At 40.1% G+C, this 21,859-nt stretch overlaps 1 protein-coding gene across 1 annotated transcript; it reads left to right on the top strand.

Annotated features, from left to right (window-relative positions):
* Positions 1–448: 448 nt before the first annotated feature.
* On the top strand, positions 449–18,409 carry SNX10 (sorting nexin 10). The gene is made up of 6 exons (XM_010176465.1): positions 449–500; positions 5,898–5,984; positions 8,046–8,146; positions 9,172–9,270; positions 17,434–17,649; positions 18,095–18,409. Exons 1-6 carry the CDS (start codon positions 477–479, stop codon positions 18,171–18,173), a joined length of 606 nt encoding a protein of 201 aa, XP_010174767.1. The 5' UTR covers positions 449–476; the 3' UTR covers positions 18,174–18,409.
* Positions 18,410–21,859: the final 3,450 nt, after the last annotated feature.

Below are 21,859 nucleotides of genomic sequence, written 5' to 3'. Positions count from 1 at the left end.
TGACTGAGGTGATTTAGTGTCTCCTGGACTTCAGCCACAGTCACGCAGACCTGTGCCTGGGAACAAGGCGCGGACAGCACTGCCTTGGCCGTGTCTGTGCACTGGGGATGCTGGCTGTACCCAGCTGTTGGGAGGTGGGTGCAAGGATGAGCCCCAGGGCAGTTCTCGGAGCAATGAGGAAGATCCCTGATTTCCAGAGGTGGACAGGCGTCACTGGACTGTCATGTATGACAGATATCCACAGAAGGGGACTAACCCACTACTTCTAAAGTGGGATTTTTTAAAACGAATGAATTCTTAGATATATTTAATGCAAACGTATTTTCTGGTCTATATGGCACTGAGCTTGGCTCTTTCCACTGTCTACTAATGGCTAGCAAAAGTGATAATGACTTTCAAATAACTACTAAATGCCAATCTGATGTCTGTTTTGTTTTTTTTCAGGCTGATTTTTATTTTAATACAAACCAGTGAAGATGACACCAAAACATGAAAAACAAGTAAGTCGTGTCTAAGCTTTAATAAAAAAGGATTCTAGTTTGGTGGTTGTGGATTTAATTTCATTAAGGTTCACATGGACCAGGAAAGATTGGTTGTATTCTTCATACTTTTAATTGCCAGACTACAGAATATTCTGGAGCAATGTAGTACCTGTTCCTTCTGTTAAAGTTTGATAGAAGAATCAAATATTCACTGGATAAGAGAGAAGGAGAGTGACTCTGTGCATAAGGGGCTCAGACACTGAGACAGGAGAGAAGGACTTGGATTTTAGTCTTCTCTCCATCAGTCTTCAGGTAGGTTGTAGGACATAAAGGTTGGAGCTGGGTCTGAACTCTGATTATCGGATGCGTGGACCACAAGAATCACACTTACACGTCTCTCTTGCTCAGTCCCGATGAACATTACAAGTTTCAACAAATTATTTTGTCTCAGCTGTTAGTGTCTTATCAGCCTTACTGCTCAGCATGTGTGGAGTAAAGATGCCAACACTCCTAGCGTGAAAAGCCCCATGTCCTTTGTGGTTGATCCTTTTACTAATAGGCAACCTGATGGGAAACTCCATTTTTCTCAGAAGCTTTGTGGAAAATGACTCTTTGGGGATTATTGACTAATCAGATGTGTAACAGTGGCACCATGCAGCTTGAGGTTATCACCTGATAGGGTCCTGAGCACAGAGATATGAATTAAAATGCAGCTGGAGTGATTAATGCAAGTAATCATCCAATGTGAGATTATTTTTATTCCTCCTCCTTGTGGTAGAGATTTTTTTTTTTTTTTCCCCACATCTTAAAAATAGATGTTTCCATGTCAGAAATTTAGGAAAATTTTAAGAAGAGACTTCTCAGAAACACAGTTTCTGTGGTCAGAGTCTATATAGTAGAGCTTCTGGCTTGTCCTTGTCTCTGAGCAATCCGTTGCATTGTGCAGAAATATTTCCAGCAGGAGAAAGGACGGGGGAAGGAGGAAAAAAAAAAAAGGAGGAAGACTTCTTGTGTTTGCTTCAGCTGGTTTTATGGTGTATTCTTCCTTTTGAGGCAAATCCAGAGTAGGATTAGGAAAATGCCACCAGTGCCATGCCTACACTGGCTGTTTTAGCCGGGAATTAAAAAGCACATCCAGCCAGAGAAGCTTCTCTGCAGCTTTCTGCTTGTTAAGTAGGTATGACTACCTACTTAGGTATGACTACTTTTTGTAATAGTTATGACTACTTTTGGGGCAGATTTGAAGTTCTTCATGAGGATGTTTGGGCCAGTATGACTGTTGGGATCCATATCAGAGGTACAGCATTAATAGTTTGGATGGGAAATGTTTTGCTTATGAATTTAGCAGATTCCAGGGAGAAGGATTAAATGAAGTTGCCACATTTTCCAGTAGCTTTCTGTTGAGTCTGTGTTGTTCCCAGTGCAATAAGCATCCTCAACCAACCTTGGACACTTTGAACTGTCAGCAGTAAGTTCTGGTTTGAGAGAATTGTTGCACTTAAGCATTACAGGACACATACAGTTATTGAATGAATAGACAGGCATATACTGCGCCCCTCAATTAAAAAAAAAAAAAAAAAGAAAGTATATATAATGTGGCATAGTAGCTAGATCTGCAATTCTGGAAAAACCAGGCAGAACTGGGTGGGAGAGGAGGGAGGAAGACACCTTAAAAAGGATTGCAGCTGACAAAAGTAAAAAGTCCCCGAAACCTTGGCTCTCTTTGGGCTCTGCTTCCAGGGTTGCGTGGCTGGGCTGCAGTGCAGTCTTGTGACAAAAGATGAAGTTAGTTGCTGTGGGAGGAAGAGGTCAGCCTCACCTCCCCTTGGTGAACAGTGCATTACTTGAAGCTAGACATGTCTATTGAAAGTATTCTAACTTTTATAGCAACATGGGAAGAGAGGGAAGGGTGTATTTACAGAGGAGAAAAGCAATTATTACCCGAAACTGTTGAAATATGGTGACTGTGACCAGTGAATGCAGGATGGACATACAGCAGCAATCTCCCAGAGGAATATTCTGCCACCTAACTCTGCTTGAATCCTAATATAGCCTAGAGGTGAATATTTGCCTTTTACAAGCCTACATTTGCAGGGACAGGGAGGCATAAGCACCTTCTCTGGCAGTGTATCTGCCCCTGTGCTGGGCAGTTAGGGCTGCTTCAGTTAAATCAATATTGTTGTCCCAGTGGGGTCTTCTGTCCCGGAGAATGCTTAAAGGTCAGATGAGATGGGATCGTCTACGTGTGCAATACCACCATTTCAGAGCAGCAGAGACGGTGATGAGAACTGGGATTAACACTTCCTGGATTCAAGATGTTTATAGAGGAAGTAACTATAGATCTTGAGAAATACTGTACATTTTTGGTTTTCTTTTCTAGTTACTTAATGTTTATCTTGCTTCATTCTGAACTCAGCCTCTATATTCTTTGGTAAATAAAGGGAAAAAAAAAAAAAAGAAACACCCAGTCTTCTGTTGAAATCGTGGTGTTTCAAACTGGAGCTGACACTGACAGTGAGTGAGAGCTGCAGTTTGCTGAGGTGCTCTGCTGTACTGCAGATTGTTTTCACTCCTGTGTCCATGATATACTTGCCTACCGCAGCGTGTCTGGCAGATCTCCTTTCTTCTATAGGTAGTGTCTGAAGGGTGCTCGACTTCCTCAGTATTGAAACTCTGTGACTATTTAACTGGAAATTAAAAGTACACAGGGGTTTTTATGTAAATCATGTGGTCTGAAATGATTTGCAGGGCAGCACATGGCTAATTGCAACTTTTTATCATAATACTTTGGTATAATAAAGGTTGAAAGACGCATTTTACTTTGAAGGTTATTTTGGTTCTGTACAAAAGAGAAGGTTATAGAAGGTTATTTGGAACTTAAGTAATTTGGGGAACCTGGACAAAAGGAAGGGCAACAAGAAGCTGATAGAGCAGTAGATGCGAGGAAGGAGACTGAGGTTAGGTTACGAGCAGGCAATCTGCCATTGTGACTCCTGGGCTGCAGCGGTTGAAGAGGAGAGCAGTGTCCTGTTTGAAGCTTCCTGCCTTAATTCCTCCTCTTCCACTTGCAGGACTGATGCACTTAGTGCTTAGGAAAGAAAAGAAAATATGTTTAGAAGTGGTTGCAAGTCTGGGGAAGAGTGGGACACAGGGAAATAAGAGGCTGGGGAAGACAAAAACTTGGGAGAACGTAAGACTGTAGATATGAAAATACGTGACAGTGGGTCAGAATGTGTGCTGTGTCTGTGTCTGTGTGCTAAATATGATAGACAGTGTGACAGGCAGAAAAAACCCAAAAATTGTTTCCTTTCCTTTGTTCAGCACATGGCTCAGGGTCTGCTCAGGAGGGGGAATAACCTCCTTGTGTCTCCCACTAGTGTTTTTGTAAAAGCAAAGGCATGACCCTCAGCTGGTAGAAGTGATTACAGCTCTGTTCATTACAGCTCTTGTGCCACATCCGCCTGGGGTTAGAAAGCTGGAGAAGAGAACTGGGCCTCTGGTGCTCTTCATCAAGGAAAGAAGTGGCAGAGGTGGTGGGAGCCTTTCAAATGGACTTTCTTTGGCAAGGCCCTTGTGACACACACTGAAAGGGTATCCAGCAATAATGCAGGACCACCCCTGTGACTAGGAGCTGGACTAAGAGAGATAAAACCATGGGCTGTATTCAGCCATCAGGCCACGGGCTCCCCATCCCTGAAGCAGTACCCCCTGGAAATCAGCATGGTAAATGACTTGTTCCAGACCATGAACACCTCCCTGCCATGTACAAAGTGCAATGACTGCTCAGGAAAAAAAAATTATCTTTTCTGTCCAAGGTTGTCTTTGTTCTGTTGTTTGAGGTTGACGCTGATGGCACACTGAAGCATGTGTGGTGGGGGGAGAAGACTTGGCTGAAGAGTAAAGGTTTCTTTTCTGACATCTGTGGTTTGGGCATGGAGAGACTAATTTTGAGAGCTTTCTTGTTCAAGACTTCTCGATTTATGCAAAGTCATACTAAAAAAACATGTTATTTGCCAGAGACACTGTCATTCCTCCTACAGTTGATTCCTGTACCTGGAGATCTTGTGCAGTGCCTTCCTCTCAGGGGGAATATATCTACAGCTTAAAATGATTTGATTTTCTTTAACTGAGTCATTGTTTAAGTGGGTGGCTTAGCTCTTTGGGTGAATAGCTTACTTAAGCAACTAAAGTAGGGCAGCCTATTTGTTTGCTTGGGAAACAGCAGTTAGTTAGGCACATTTTCAACATCTGCATTTTAAAGAAACCTTTTCCACCCTAGTATGAACATACAGATTTACCAGAGAGGGGGTTTTGGTTCTTGGTTGGTTTGGTTTTGTTTTCTTAAAAGATGATGCGAGTTTTCACCTGGTCATTAGCTAAGGATACTTGGAAGCATGTAATTCTTCAGCTTCTTCCAGTTCCCATTAGTGGTGCCCAGTTACATGACAGTAATGCCCACAGGCCTCTTGCAGTCCTTCGGGATCCCTCTGATTTACCATATAAATGAAGGAATTAGAAGGAAATAGACTATATATGACAACTTCTACAACAAATACTCTGTACCATTGTCTCGCCAGAATGGGGAATGATGCTCTGCAATGTGGCTGTGTTGCTTCCTTGGGCCGGCTGATGGGCAGACTGGGATAACAGTGCCCGGGTCCTGCATCCTCAGGTGTACTGCATGGCTTAAGTTCCTGATGCATCAGGAAGCATATGTGGCAGAGGAGGATTCATCTCCTTCCACACAACATCCAGGATGCTGCTTGAGATCTTGAATTCTCTGTGTTGAATCTGTGTCTGGGGCAAGTAGTAGTGGTACATCCTTTTCCTCTGGGCTGCAGAGAGTCATTTGTGGCATAGAAAAAAGCTCCTCTTGGAGCTACCGAGCACTTACCTCAGGTCCCTGAAATCAATGCAAATAAATACTTGGTTAAAAAAAGCATATGTACAATGACAAAAGAAATTTAGGACCAAATAAAATGCTATATGTATGTATTGGGTACATGGAGCAGGTTTGTAATACATTCTTTGTGAATGTTGACTACAAGGGTGGGAAAAGCCTTGCCTAGTTCTCTCTTACATTTGTGACTTGGAATGTTAGTATTTTGTAGCTACTGAAATCACCAAATTTCCCATGCATGAAATATGTATGACTTTTCACAGTATTACTTAATCTGATATAATATTAATTTTCAGTTAGCAGTTTGGCAAGGAATTTCCAAGACATGTGGTGGTGCTCAGATGATTCATTGCTTTTTGCTTCTCCTTTTATAGGGTTACAAAATTCAATAAAACAGCAGTTCAGCTTTTAATCTGAGCACAGGAGTTTGTGGAACAGCAGAGCAATCAAGAGTGTCTTTCAGGCTCCCTTTGTCTTCTGAAATTAATTGCTTTATTTTTATTATGCACTTGCAGGAATTTGTAACTGTCTTGGTACGAGACCCCAGGACACAAAAAGAGGACTCATGGCATTCTTACATAGACTATGAGATATTTATTCATGTAAGTATAAAAAAAATCAGTGCAGATTATTTGGGCTTATTGCTGTTTCTGTCCAAGCCGGGGTTCTCTTTGGGGTATTAATGGAATTTCTTCACACAGCTTCTGGGAGGCTAGGGGATATTATTCTCCTTTTACTGACTGAGATGCAGTGGAGCAGGTGAGGTGGGCCGGCGTGCAGGAGGACTGTGGCAGAGCTGGGAGGTGAACCTGGTATTGTGTTCACATGTGCACTCCATAGCATCTTGGAACAGCCACTGTCCTTAGCTTTACTTATCAACTAGAAGGTTGTCACAGTCAGTGACGTCTTACCTTTTTAGAAGAAGTTTGGTATTCAGGTACTTGTGGGAAAACAACTTTCTTTTCAAGTAATTTGCTGGTCATTTATACTTTGAATTTTCCTCAACCAAGTTACTTGGTTGCTGCAGTGTGGTTGTCTTCAGTGTACCTTGACAGTCATATTATACAGGTTTAATGGTGCTTGGATATGTCAAGTAACTACCTTTGGGTTTATGATTGTAGTCTACCACATGTTAAAGGGAGTGCACTTAAAATTAAAGTTCTCTTGTGTCTTAAATCTGTCCTATACATAATTTTGTTTTGTTGATTATTCTTTTTTGGTAGATGACATACAGAAGGAGTTATCCTAATTTCCCAAACTGAGATTGAGGGATTTTAATTGCAATGTAAAAAAAATTTTTGTGAAGTGTATCAAGTATCAGGTGAAGAATTTGAGAGCGCTGAGTTATATGGTTAATCCTTGGCACAAGACCAAAAGCATTTCCTTCCTGCCTGGGAGAGTTAAGCATTCAACGTGATGAGAGCAAGCAGTCAAATGACGGCTTATTAAATGTTAATCATGACAAGTACTTCTCTCCTGTGTGGCAATCAGAGCTGTGAAGCTTACATTTTGCAGTGTGGTTTAAGTACTGGTTCCAAAGCAGTTGTATTTTTTTACTTCTGGTAAATAGAAATTCTGTAGGTTAGCGGGGTGGGTGCTGTATTACTGTTTCACAGGCATTGGTGCTTCTGAGTAGAAGTGTATTACTGGCTTTCTCAGCGACTGCTCAGCTGGGGTGATGTCATTTAGACCCAGTGTTACATGATTCAGCACTGGGTGTCTCTGAAGCTGACAAGCTCAGCTTCCTACTAGCACAATGCCAGCCAGCCAGGGCTTTCGGAGACCAAGTCTCTAGGTCATTTCTACCATCCAGGCTTCTCAAGGGATTAAAAATCTTGTGTCTGCTAGGCTCTTAGACCAGCAGGATTCCCCTTTTGCCCAGCACCTAGAGCATCTGGCTTCTTAAACTGTGAGGTATCCCAGATACTCACCTTTTCCAGGAAGCTGGCATCTTTGGGCCCTCTACAGTCTGCATCATGTGGCTGTCAGAGTTGTGGCTCCTGGCCGGCCGTGAAGGGTGGCTTGTACTGCAGGCAGATTTGTAATGACGTCCTCTCTGGTAGATGGGGTTTCATCTAAATGTATGCTCGCTCCACAGGAAAATTTGTCAAAAGCATTTAATTTCCGTGAATTGTTTCTCTTTTGACAAATTAGCGTTTTCCGAGTGGACTAATAGCATTCTGTGGGACAGTTTCCAAATGCTGCTACTGGCAGAGAGCAGTCACATTGGTTTCTTTGATTTGATTTAAGTAGGATTGCACACTGGAAGAACTCTAAGCAGCTAACTGCAGGATTATAACTACAATAGCTAAACATGATTTTTTTTTTTTTTTCTGCAAAGATTGGCATTATCCGCTGAAACTATTTTCTGAGATCTTTTTTCTTGTTACTGCAAGTTGTACTGTAATCCAGACCTCTTCCTTGTAAAAAGAAAACAAACAAACAAACAAAAACCCCAAACAATGAAAATATTTCCCTGAGAAGCAGTAGAAACTGTCACCAGTCCTGTCTGAGATAAAGCTCACTCCTTAACCTAAACTGAACTCATGTCAAGCTTTCCATTGGTGTCTTAGGGAGTAGCGTCTCGAATGTATTTTTAATACTGTGCCTTCACTTGATCTTAAGATGATTTACAAAGTAAATTGTTTTTTATTTCCCAACAGACAAACAGTATGTGCTTTACAAGGAAAACATCCTGTGTTAGACGGCGCTTTCGAGAATTTGTTTGGCTTCGACAGAGGCTTCAGAGCAATGCAGTGCTTATGTGAGCAACGTTATATATGGCTATTTAATAATCTGTCAATCATGGAAGGGGAGGATTTTTTCATATCAGTGCTGAGAATTTCAGAATTTGGAGCTGGAAAGTATCCTGTGTTTCTAATTAGCACAAGTTTATTCTGTACAAGGCTTTTTTCCTCTTTAAACCCAGAATAATGTGATTTGTACTTACTGATAGACTTTCTTTGCCGAGTCCCCTCTAATATGTAACAGGTTTAATCTATATTTCCTTTTGCTATGCACAGGTAGCAGAAATAGCAATCACAGAATGGTGGGGGTTGGAAGGGACCTCTGGAGATCATCTAGTCCAACCCCCCTGCCAGAGCAGGTTCCCTACAGCAGATCACACAGGAAAGTGTCTCGGCAGGTTTTGAACATCCCCAGAGAAGGAGACTCTGCAACCTCCCTGGGCAGCCTGTTCCAGTTCTCCGTCACCCTCACAGTGAAGGAGTTTTTCCTCATGTTTAAGTGGAACATCCTGTGTTCCAGCTTGTGCCCATTGCCCCTTGTCATATCGCTGGCCACCACTGAAAAGAGTCTGGCCCCATCCTCTTGACACTCACCCTTTAGATATTTATAAACATTAATAAGGTCCCCTCTCAGTCTTCACTAGGCTAAACAGACCCACAGTCTACCCTCATAAGAAAGATGCTCCAGCCCCTTAATCATCTTTGTAGCCCAGGTATAGCTACACCTAGGTGTAGGTGTATGTATGTACTCTCTGCACTTTTAGGATGTGCTTAGGTTCGGCAAGGAGCATAAGAGACCTGTGCAGACAAGCATACAGGTGTAGTAACTGGACCAGAAAAGTGTGTTTTGTTTATTTTTTCCCTTTGAAGTGTGTGGGAAGCCCTCCAGTTTCTCAGCCTTGTTTTCCCAAATTTGATTTAATGAGCTTCTGGGATGTGTGCCCCGAATTTCACACGCTCAGGGTTGGTGTTTTCTTACTGCATTTTTCTCTGCTGTTTCAGATTTGATTTTATACGTGTATTTGTTTCTTGTTTTATAAAGACAGTTACCTGAACTGCCATCTAAAACTCCCTTTTTCAATATGAACAATCCCCATCACGTGGACCATCGCCGGCAGGGTCTGCAAGAATTCCTGGAAAAGTAAGTACAACCTATCCTAGAGATGCTGGCATTTTTATGATGTCATCAGTTTTCTGGTTTAAAATAGCTCATCTCTGGTACTTGAGAGCCACCGTGTGGGCATCTGTACATGTTACACATTTGCTTTTTATTTTTTATCTGCGAAGTCGTATTTCATACACGTGACTTCAGCCCTTTTGGTTATAAAGAAACTTCAGCTGGGCTTTTCCATTGTGTTTCATTGCATTGGTTATAAATAATAGTCTTGGATTAATGTGACTTTGCAATTGTGTGCTAGGGCTGGGAGATCTTTCACTGTGATGTCTATTTCTGGCTTTCAAGAATGAGCTAGTTATTCTCACACAAAGGAATGGACTTCTCCCCCTCTTTATGTTTATGGAAAATCAGTGTCCTTGTGGGCTAAACCACTGGGAGCCTGGGAAAGGTCTGTAGTGAGATCTCCTAACACAGGTATTTCCTATAATGCCAGTTACTTTGTTTACCAGTCCCACTAACACAAACAAGCTCTAGCAGCTGTGACCACTTTCAGTACAGCTGCAATCTGTATAAAATCATTCATCTGTGGGGTTGTGTAAAGGGTTAGTGTAAAGGAACAGGGCAGGCTTAGCTGGAGTCTGACCTGCGTTACAAGGGAGCACTGTATGAGTTTCAGTACTGCATCCCTCAGTCCCGCTGCCATAACCACGTCACCTTCTGCAGTGGCAGAGACTCTGTTGGTGTCATTTTCTGCTTTCTCTGCCATTCTCCTAGGACCCTGGCACTGCTGTGTGAGAGCAGGCTGCTCACAGCTGCTAGGGCAGGAATCATGCGTGCATTTGCAGGCTTTCTTTAGCCACTGCTCAGGGTAAGGGCACAGTGAAACACTGCGAGTAGACACTGTTCAGCTTCTTTCAGTATCAGTGTTTCCATGATTCAGAACTTCATAAGCAAAGGAAAAAGGCAAATCATTTAAGCAGGCTTTAAGCCTCGTGGTCAGTGGGTAGAGGAATATTGGACCCGCTATTTTTCCAGTCAGTGTGATATAATTAAAGGCCTCCCTCACAGACAAGAAATCATTGGTCCTGAGGTATATTTGTTAGGCTTAACAGCTGAAGTCAGGGAGAGCTAACAGCTGCAGGAGTAAAATTTCTGTATACAGTTATGTAGGATCTGTGGCCAAAGGATAGCAAATAAATATTGGATGAAGGCATGTAAGGCAGGGAAAGGAAAGCAGAAAAGGATTTGAGATTTTTTTCTGTACCTCAGGAAGGAAAGACAGTGAAACAGTGTTGCTGTGCTTCTGGAGGTGATAATATTAGTGGTCGGCCAAAGGGTATGATAGTTCGGGTCCCTGAGTCTGAGCAGTTCTAGCTCAGCTGTGCTGACCAAGGAGTAGCGCGTTTACAAAATCTCTCTCATTTTAAATGCCAAAGAGATCAGTCTGATAACAAGGTACAGTATTTCAGCATCAAAAGTATTTACAACGCTGTCTATGCATTAGAAGGCAAAACACGGAGGCAGGTTCTTAAAACACATGCTTGCTCTCCAGTTTTGTGGGTGTGTAACTGAAATGGGTACTGACAGCAGAAAGTGACGGCATGGTGAGCATTTTACCTTGCTACTGTTACTCCAAGAGCAGGGAAAAGAGGCATCTCTGTTGTAAGCTAATTATTTAAATGTTTGAACTTGGATGCTATTTAGAAAGGTGTCAGCTTTCTCTCAGCCCTGGGGAATAGTTGGAAGGAATTTTCAGAGACAGAGCTGTGTTGTGATGCATTGGCTTGGCACCTTATGTGCGGTACCATTGCCCTCTGCCAGCTGGCACCTCTGCACTGGTCCAGCTTACAGAAAGCATATTTTACTGGCTCAGCTACACTGCCATGCTGCTTTTTTTTACCTTTTTTTTAATGAGTCTGAACCAAATATTATGATTTCTTTCTCTGAATTTGTGGGACTCGTTGACAAGTATGTATATGTGTGTGTATACCTGTATGTACGTATATATATGCATGCACACTTGACTTTATAGTGAAGTTTTGGGTCTGGGTGCTGCATGTTCTGTAGTATGGCAATGCCAGAGGAAGCTAGAATCTCCCTAGTATGTTAGGAAGGGGATAGGAAAGGAGCCAGAAAGTAGTTGCATGGGGTAATATAATCCAGAACTGCAAAGCCGAGTGCTCCCCATTTGTCCCAGCAATGACAGCAGTCACTGTGCACAAGCTCACGGCCCTACTGGTGTTTGTGACAGTGGGAAGAAATGGGATTCGAGCCTGTGTGGACCTGTCAGGGGAGGGGTTAGCAGGTAACGTTTTTCAAATGCCCGCATGCGATGTGGGAATCTGAGCCCCTCTCTGCACTCAGTGCCTTGTGAGGTTATCGGGATCCAGCCCATCTCTGAAATGGAGTTTAGATCTTTCTCACTTTGTGCCCTGTGCCTGTTGCTCCGTGAGCAGGTTGCTGTAGTGTCTGCCTGGACAGGAACCACATGCCCAAGGAGTGAGGAATGAGCACTGGAAGCTCGCTGGTATTCAGCTCATGGCCCTGGAACTCTTCCATATTACCTATACATGGACAACTATGGAGTTCTCTTGTCCTCCTTCACACATCACTGCAGAACGAATTAGCACGGGGCAAGGTGTGTACGGAGACAGAGCCTTTGTGGAGCCTCTCTGTGCTGAGCACAGAAGCTGAGCACAGAAGTGTGACAATTAGGCCAACAGCTGGACACTAATGCAAAGCACTAGAGTTTGGTGAAATCTGGAAAGGGATGTTCCATTTTGATTTGGCTTTACTGCACAAATGCAGGGTAAGACCTTCTAATCTTACAGGTTATTATCTCTGAGTGATGAAGAGCTGTAAAGCTCACTTCTCCGGGCTTAATTTAATATTTCAAGAGGCCATTTGCATTAACGGAAGTCAGCTACTCCCTCTTCAATTATTAATTACTTCTTAAGAATAAGGAAAATTATGTGTTTTTCCTGGTAAGTATCCTCATACTTTTGAGGATATCGGTAAATTCACAGGAAAAGTTTATTCTTAAATTGGAGGTCAAAATTTAAACACTCTATAATGTTAGGTTCTATAAGATCCTCTTTGCTTTCGTCCCTTTTTAGCTGCACAGGTTTAACTTTGGGATTTAGATTACGTTCATAGAAGCTCATCCATGCTCGCTTATTAGAAAACTAATTAACAAAGCCATTTTAAATGAAGCTGGGTTCAATCACTTACACTTTTTATTGAATACAATTGGATCCCAAAAAATTATGTGGTTTAGGAGAAAGGATTATTCTTCAATTAGTTTTCAAACATGCGGTTTGTGATGAGGTTGAAGACATACTAGGAGTTTGGAGAAATGCAGCGCTTGGATCCACAGGAGACACTCGGCTGCCAAAGGCAGAGCTGTTCTCTGGGGGTGGCTGGGGTTTGGCCCTCCTCCTCCCCTTCCCCACCACAGCCCCACAGGCAGGACCTGGTGCAGGGTTGGAGGACTCTCTCCTGGAGGTGTCTCCACGGCGTGCTCACTCAGGGACGTGGAGAGTGGGAGACTGGCTCCAAAGGGGACGGGTGACAGCTTGCCGGGGCTCAGGTGGGAGCATGGGCAGCCGCGGGGCAGGTGGGATCTCCTCAGACCAGTGGTGGCTGCCTCTTTCCAATGGAACCTTGGTGATATTTCCTGTCTGGTGAGTGAGGTGAATAATGCCTAGCAGACGCATGTCACTTAATCCTTAATCTTAAACATATGCATTATCAGATGCCCAACAGTTGCTTCGCAGTTGCTCACCCTCAGCAACATTTCCTCCATTGTAAAAAATTAAGGAGGAAACACAGTCGGCTTTTTTTTTTTTTTTTTTTTTTTTTTTTAGGAGGAAACTGGGGCTTTGTTTGCTGTTGGCTGATGGGCTGGATGCTCAATAGAGGGCAGCACAGCCCAGGCTGTCATCCCCGGCCTTGCAGCTCCTGGGTTTTTTTTCCCCTTGCTCTTATGATATGATGGAAATGGGCAGAGTAAATTTGTCGAAAACAAAATCGGAGTGTTAACCTTCCACACACATGCAAGTGTACATCTGTCATTGTATTAGGTTACAGTAGATACAGGAAATCTTTAGTTAGGATTAAGTTGTACTGTTCAGCCATATGTTATTCTCTTCCAGCAGAACAGTGTATAATATACCTAATAAAATCATGTTGAAGAAAACCAGATTTTGGACCTTGTCCAAATAAGACAAAACACATGTTTTGTCTTTTGTAAATGTTCTTGCCCTAACATGAGGAAGGAGAAATACTCCTCATATAGTATCCAGCATTTCCTCAAAAATGACATTATTTATTTTGGTTGTGAAGTGACGCTTTTCAGCCCAGCATCTTTAAAGGTCAAGAGATCATGAGCATTTACGGAAAGCTTACAAACAAAGATTCACATGACCGCAAATAAAAAAAGGTTTTATTATCTCTAATTCAAACGTAGAGCCTTATCCTGCAGCCCCCTTAATCACATAAGCAGTCATTATGCCTGTGAGCAATCTGGCCGAGAGGAGTGAGATCTCTGACAAGTAATGACTGCTGATGGGATCAAGACTTGCAGGGTTTAGCCTTTCGTTCTTATTCCAGGCGTGCGTAGAAAGTCTGTTGTTCTCTTAAAGATGCCTGGTCAGTTTATAGGAATTATCACCATGAGCCATGACTTTTCCATTAGCGCGACGGCAGCAAGAGCTGATTTACATGGCTGTAACCGCAGCTTTGCACTGACACTGGCTGTCATAAAACTGTAGGAGAAGCACCGGGAGAGCTACTGGTTGTGCGCAAACTGCGCACGCGTCAGCCTCTGCGAAGCCATCTGAGTGTTAATATTATGACACTCCGCCTTTCCTCTTGCCTTTTTAATTTGTTAGGTGGTGTTTTGTAATTTTGATTTTTCAAGTCCCTTGGAGCCAAGTCTATTTTTCAGATGTACAACTCTTCACACAGTGAGTCCCCAGAACAGCGAAAGCCCTAGAGAGCAACTGCTGTACCAGCACTTAATACTGCTAGTAACATCTGGTGACAAATGTGTGGGTATTTCCTCAGAGAAGGAGTATTTTGAACAGGAAAGCATGATGCTCACAGATACCACAGCATTTATTTTTCATTTTAATTGCTTGAAGGATGCAATTATAAAGCAATCTGACCTGCTGGTTCAGAGGAGGCGGGAAAAACAGAAGTTATTTTTTAATTAAAAGAAAGAAGAAATGCTTCAAGGGTATAACTGGGTGAAAGGTGTTCATGTATTTGCTTTTAGGATGGTTTTAACTGGTTTGCAGAATGCATTGAGTGTTTGGTCCCTTACCCCCCCTTATGAACATATATATATATGTGTGTGTGTGTGTGTTTATGTGTGTCTGTGTGATTAGCTTTATGAACATCTCTCCAATTTTTTGCCCTGGTTTCTCTTCGCTCCTTTCACCTCCAGATGGCACTATGAAGCAGAAAAGAAAATTACTGTGAAATAATGAGTCCAATGTAAAGTAAAATTGGAAATTGAATTATAGCTGCAGAAAAAGGACAGTAGCCTTGAGGTCCTGATCAGTCTGTACTCTTATCACTTTTGTTTGCTGTTCCATGTGTTAGGTTGCTGCTGAGTTAATAACAGTGCTTTAGCAGTTCAAGGCTTAGCAGAATTGTACTGGACGTGAAATAAAGCTAAAATGAATTTGTGTCCAATATCATTGACATTAGTGCTCATTACTTCTCTGGTGTAATGCCTCAAACCACCTAAAATCAATTTTAAAGATTACCCATTATTTTATAAAGAAAATAAAATACGTTTCAAACGGCAACAGAGCTGTAAGTGTAGTGTAATCTCGGGAACGGTTAGTTACTTGTGTTTTCGCTGGTTGGCAGGAAACTTCTGAAGGTACAGCAAGAGGAAAATTTGTGAAACTAAATGCCATCCACAGAATTTAACGTCTTGGCTTTTTGCTGGGTTACTTGGTATTAGACACGCAAATGTTAGAATTGCAGAAATGTGCATCCCCTCATTGTGCTCATAAGCCTGGGAAAAACAGTTACTCTAGTTACTCTACAGTAAGCTCTGGCATGTTATTTTTCTTCTTTTTCTTTCTCTCTCTCTCTGTTTGGGGTTTTTTTTGGTTTTGGGTTTTTTTTGCTTGTTTGGTTTGGTTTTTTTTTTTTTTAAGAGGAAGGAGAATATTTACTCCCCCAAGTGCATAAACTATAAATGTGGATTTGTTGCATGGAATTATACATTTTCTTTTACTTTTTGTTGCAATGTTTGTCTTTGGAATGTATGTTTATCAAGACTCAAGGCTGAAATCCTCTTTTAGTGGCCACTGAATGATGACTTTTCAAACTGTATTCATGAAGCTGTTGCTCTCAAGGTGTGTAGTCCTGCAAATTCTCTGTTTTGAATCACTTTTACACAGCATTTGCTGGCTTCTTTCAAACTATGAAGAAGTTTTTCTATACATTAATACACTGCATACATTGATTTTTACAGATGCTTGTTTGCTATGTTTAGGTAAAATTGTGATAATTTAGATGGGATTAAAAAGGCTTTCTCTAGGTATGAAAGTGTGCTTATTTTGAACTAAAGCACAATCTGGTCCTTCTGACACTGAATTTCAAACACACCTGGTAGATCATTAGGGTCACTGCAGACATTTCCTCATTGGAAGGTGTCAAAGTTTGAATTATTTGGTTGAGACTGGGTGTGTGTTTAGGCAAATTAAATGTGTATGTACATAAATATCCCGCATTTTCAGTTAGATCTCTCTGATTAGTTATTTTGATTTGTCAGATTTCTATAGGCTTAAATGACACCAGAAATCCTTTAGTATATTTGTTAAGCGTTATTGCAATGTTGGCTACTTTAGAGGACAGTTTTCAGAACATGTTTGTGTTTTAAAACAAACGGTCCAAACACAGCATTAATCTTATGTGAGAGAAGGAACTAACTGGTTATACTTTTCATTTTAGTCAGAGTACCTATAGAAAGCAGTATTTCTTTCTCCTCTTACTTGTTCCTATGTTAAGGTAATTTCTTGTTTCCTACTGCATATCAATGACTTTTTTTAGTAACGAATGTAACCTAAATGGGTAGAAATAAGTAAATATTGACTCTTAATAGTTTTGATTTGTTTAAAGGTATTTTAATAATTTTCAGTGGAGCACTGTTTGGCATGGTCATAGGCTCTGATGGCTTTATTACATGAGTAAAATTACACGTACATAAAAACAAGAGAGTCTCTGATTAATCATTTTAGGATTCCTGTATTAAAGAATTTCTTCTTTAGAGAAATGTTGCAGCAAAGTTGCTTTTTTTTTTTTTTTTCTCCTGTTTTCAAAATAGTGATGATGATCCTCAATTCTCGGTCCTTGTAAAAGTATCTCTACAACTTTCTGTGTTACTGGAATGTATTGTATTCTATTTACTCTCACTTGATGTAAGTGAATACTCTGTGCTAAATTTATTTGAAGACTTAATTTAAAATATATATAAAGCAAAGCTGAAAATGGACTTTTGAAAAGAACAGCTGGAATGAAATACTATTTAAGATTCCTTGAAAACTGTTTGCAAGTAAATTTAAATCAATTTCAGTATTAGCATTTTCATTCTAGCTTAAATGTACGCGTATTTGCAGACGTGTAAATGATTTTGGGTAGTGTTGGCTCCGTTGATTACAGATAATTCCAAAGTCCTGACGCAGGTATATGTCTGAAGTCCTCTGCCTCTGTACATGCTTCTTCAATTCACACCAAAGAAACTTGTGACTTGAAATTTTTATAAAAGTTAGACTATTAAAAAAAAAAAAAAGAGTTATCAAATGGAGACCAAATTTTTGTAAGAGTATATGGCTCCAACTGCCTAAAAATCATTAATTAATCCATGTGGTAATAACAGATGGTTAAATGGAGGAAATGTCCTTGAAGTTATTCTAATAGCAGATGTGCCTAACTATTAGCTTCGTGTTTTTACTCACCTAAAATTCCAAATAATGTAATAAGAAAGTAACACGCACCTAATCATTTTAATATGTTCATTACCTTCTGTTACTGATTTAGGATTCATCTGAAAACTTAAAAGCAGGACATCATTTAGAATCTGTTCTGGTAAAACACTTTATTATATACGTGTGCACGTGCCTCTGTATAAAAACAGTTGACTTTTTTTTTCTCCTTCCCCCCCAGGATCCTACAAGACGCGTTATTGCTCTCGGACAGCAGGCTTCACCTCTTCTTACAGACCCAGCTAAGCCCAGAAGATATAGAGGCGTGTGTGTCCGGACAGACCAACTACTCTGTTGCGGATGCGATTCATAAGTTTGCCTCTTTGAACAGACGTTTTCCTATAGAAGATGAAGAGAGAAAAAAAGGCAAAACCGACGCGGACTCTGATTCAGAGAGGTGATTTCTGTACTTCCTCACTTTCTGAGGTTATATACACACACGTACACATGCGCATGCTTCACTTTTTTTGTTGATGTAATACTAAGATAATGAAAAAATTAATTGACTGAGATTTTATTGAGCTGTGACAGCTCATCATAGAAGTCTTCACACACACCTCCACACTGAATTAATGAATGCAGTAGAAATTCAATTATCTGCATTCTGATTATGTGAATTTCATTTAGTCAGACTTGAATTATTCGCGTTTAAATTATCTTGCTAAAAAAATATCCAACTGCACTCCAAATGGCTAATTAAAAGTCCAAATTTCCTGTCTCTCTTTGTGACTGGAGATAATTAAAGTTCTCCTCTGTTACTCAGGCTTTGAGTGTGTTGTGAAAACCAATTTCCTCCTTTTATTTATTTTATTATTTTTTTTTCCCTCTCCCCTTCTCTGCAGTTCATCCTCCGGGCTCAGAGCTAGTGATGACAGCATTTCATGTGGATGTAAAACAAGCCCAGCTTCTGAAGAATCATGAAAAGTCATTCCTGTATTGCTATCTTAAGGACAGTACAAAGCGATTTCTGCTCTGTTTGCTGGTTACACGTACCACGTAAACATGGCCGGCTGGTAACGTGTATCTAAAAGATGTTTTGTCAATACAACCATATGTCCCTACAAAATTTTCAAAACAGACCTTGATACTATTTCTTTGTTGATTTATTATGTATATTGATTCAGGTCTACACGCTACCTACTGCATTTAGGTTTTTGTATTGGGTAAGTTATGCTCTACTGACATACGTGGCAGTTAAAATATTTCCCTTAGTGAGTGAATGTCTTGGATCTGAAAAATAAAGATAACTTAATTCCTCAGCTTAAAAGTTGGTATATCATATCAAATACATTCAAAGCATCTTTTTGTAATTTGCATCAGAGAAGTTTCATCTTTAGAAGTCATTTGACATTGGTGATGAAATTACATACCCCACAAGGTATTAACATTTTAAAGTAGCTCAGCAACATCAGCAAAACAACATTTGTACAAACTATATGCTGCTGACAATTTGAGATATAAATATATCTTCCGCTGGTCTTTCTGTAATGTTTATGGCAAGCTTGGTTTTATCATGCATAAGAACTGAAGGCCAAAATTCTTGAGTATGGTTGCCTAGAAGTTAAAACTATTAATAAAAATAACATCATTTCTAGGCTTGCTGGAGATTCTCAGTTCCCAGGGAATTATGGATCTCGTTCCCAGTGAAAATCCTGGATGAGGTCCATTGAAACCAATGGCTGAATTTTGCATCGGCCTCTCTCGGGCCAGGATTTAATTTTCAGTGTGTTTAACTTTAGGCACCCATATTTGAAGGTGCCAGGAGAGGTGTTTCAGTTTAGCAGCTGAAACAGAGAGTATCTCGCTCTTCAAGATGATGATAATCCCATAGCTGTAACACACTGTACGGACGTGGACCTCTCCCCTCGTTGAGGGTGTAACGGGAGCTGCTGATTTCATTGTGGCTGCAGTTAACACGTTGCAATATTGACTTTTTCACAAACAAAAGGCAGGCTTGAGCACAACTTCATAACCACCACCACCACCACCACTTATTTTGATTAACCGTCAGTTTTGTTCGTTATTGTTAACAGCAGCTGCGTAGTGTCTTGTCCCAGATTCTGTCAAAGGAATATGTTTCACTCTGGTGTTGTATTTATATTTGACATTTAACTGCTATTAAAAAGAGCTAGGGGGTCTGATCACCCTAGCAAAGCTCCCATTAACTTCAGTGCTGTAGTTACCAGCCTAAAATGGAGATAGATATATAGATTTATTTTTTTTTTTTTTTTTTTTAAGAAATCTGTGTATACTTTCAAAGAAAGAGCATTTTCAACTTGTGAATTACAGAAACAATAGATTATTAACTGGCCAGCTAATAAAGGTTAGCATAGGCGTGTGTGGGCATGCTTTTTTAAAGCATCCAGCTGGGAATCTGTGTAATTTTAGAAACATGTTTTAGTAGCCTGAGGATAACCTCTCTTAGGTAACTACTTTAAGCCACTGTATTTTGTTGATGGTAGCACTTTTGTAAGATAAATATCCATGTTTCTTCTTACTCAGTCTTATTGAATTGCACAAATGTATCTATTCACCTTCTTAGCTTGTGTATGAGTTAGCAGCAAAGCTATTTTAATATAAAAGTGATAATGTTTAATTAAAGCAACAAGTTATCACTAAAAGTAGCTTGAAAAATAGCTGCTATTGCCAGGCAGAGATCTTTGATTACTTGATTTTTTTTTTTAAAGATGGCACAATACGAGAAAAATTGTTTAGCAAATTTATTTAAAAGATGGGGAAAATATAAAGACAAAAACTGGAATAATGTCTGAGAAAGATAATAATGTTTTTATTTAATGCAGTGTTGGGTAGTGGGTTTTTTATTTTGTTTTAAAAGATTGAGCTATACTGTTGAAGCACTTTACAATTCTGGCCTACTAACATGCCCTCAATATCTGATGAAAATTACAGAAATAGAAAGTTTTGAGTGCCTTTGTGGCTATTTTTTAATTCTGGGACCTTATCCATATGCCAGTGAGTGTTTTCCAAATTAAGATGTTTCTGAAACAAATACTTGTTTTCTAATAGTTCTATTGTTTTGGGTTTTTTTCACGCTGTTCAAAAATTCTAAGACTACTATAACAGAACTTTTTTCCCAGCTTTGGCAGAAATTAAATATTTGTCTTTTGAATGTTGTTTGTGTAGCTAGTTTTACTGGAATTTTTCTTATTAAAGGGGAAGGAAAAGTATTCTATGCTTTAGTATGTTGTCTTTTTGCATCAGATGTGTGAAACCACATATAATAAGACATTTTGTTTAATTTGGAACATATAAATGTGACTGTTACAAATTTAAATGTAAAAAAAATATATATATTTGTAATGTCTTTTGTGACTTTGATGATTTGGTGATTTTTTTTTTCCAACACTGTAATATATTTTGATTTGGTTGATCACTGGTCTTTTGATTCTTCTTTTTTATTTTTGAATAATGCTGATATTTCCTCCTATTTTTTTAAACAGGGTACTATCTAGTTTATAATACGATCTAATTACTGTTGCTAATTTATATCTAACTGCAACAATTCTGCACTCAAAACCTTTGCTTTGTCTTTTGCTTAGAACTTTATATTCTCATTGTTATGATTTATTAAAAGCTTTTAAGTCATTAGAGAAAACAAGTTACCACTTTTTATTTTGTGTTTAAACCTGCCAGTACGGTTTCCTTTATTTCAATATTCTAATCACTTTATGACTTACCATGTGTAATTTACTCTTTGACTATTTTTGTAGTATGTGTGTGTATAGTTATATGTGTGTATATGTATATATACAAATATGATAATATATATGTGTGTATATGCACACACATATGACACACACACACACACATATATATATACATACATATATATATATATATATATAAACCCCACACTGTTGTGTTTGGATTTGTTGTTCTTATTGGTTTTGTAGAAAATGTAAAGAAGTGAAAATAACTCCAGTCATATGTGCTATCACATTCTATAACGTGTAACTTAAGAATTTTATAAACTGGTATTAGGCAACCTCTTACTTACAGTGTCATTGAAATATACTTTCAAGAAAGAGGAGGAAAAATTGTCTTTTGGAACAAAAACTTCCATTTCAATAGCACTGTATTTTTATAAGCAGTGAGAAAATTTGTACTCCTGAATGCCCCAATGTATAACACTGCAAAATTCTCTGTACAAGTCTTTTTCTGACATGTGGTATATCGAATTTTTTGATATTTAAGTTGTATAGGTACAGAGTACCTGTGTACTGGGGCTGTCCAGCAGCGCTGTGGTTCTGTGCAGCCTGGCGCGGCGGTGGCTGCGGGACAGCAGCAGCGCTGGTGCCCAGCGGGGAGTGCGGGCAGGGGATTTTTCCCCACTGGCTTTTGCAGTGTTGCTAAATTGTAAGTTGTTATTTCCAGGACCGGGTTGATTCTTTCACGGAGAGGCCTAAATGCTTTAGGAAAGACACAATTGTTCTCTTCTTCCAGGTTAAAAATACGCTGTACCGCGTTAAATCGCTTCTCTGCCTTCTGGAACGAGACCGCCTGAGGAAAGAATTCAGGTGCCTTACAGGACAGAAACAACCTCTCTCCGGGGGGCTGAGACCCCCTGTTTTAACCGGCAGCTCGGG

This window comes from Antrostomus carolinensis, unplaced genomic scaffold (assembly GCF_000700745.2).
Source record: "Antrostomus carolinensis isolate BGI_N321 unplaced genomic scaffold, ASM70074v2 scaffold35959, whole genome shotgun sequence".
In the NCBI taxonomy this organism is placed as follows: domain Eukaryota; kingdom Metazoa; phylum Chordata; class Aves; order Caprimulgiformes; family Caprimulgidae; genus Antrostomus; species Antrostomus carolinensis.
Note: the sequence above shows the minus strand (reverse complement) of the source record. Positions and strands in the feature narration are given on the sequence as shown.

Excerpts from the sequence above, each read along its gene's own strand:
- SNX10 (XM_010176465.1), top strand. The coding sequence starts at position 477 with ATGACACCAAAACATGAAAAACAA. Across the intron at positions 5,985-8,045 it reads ACTATGAGATATTTATTCAT|ACAAACAGTATGTGCTTTAC; the intron begins GTAAGTATAAAA and ends ATTTCCCAACAG. Across the intron at positions 8,147-9,171 it reads CAGAGCAATGCAGTGCTTAT|ACAGTTACCTGAACTGCCAT; the intron begins GTGAGCAACGTT and ends TGTTTTATAAAG.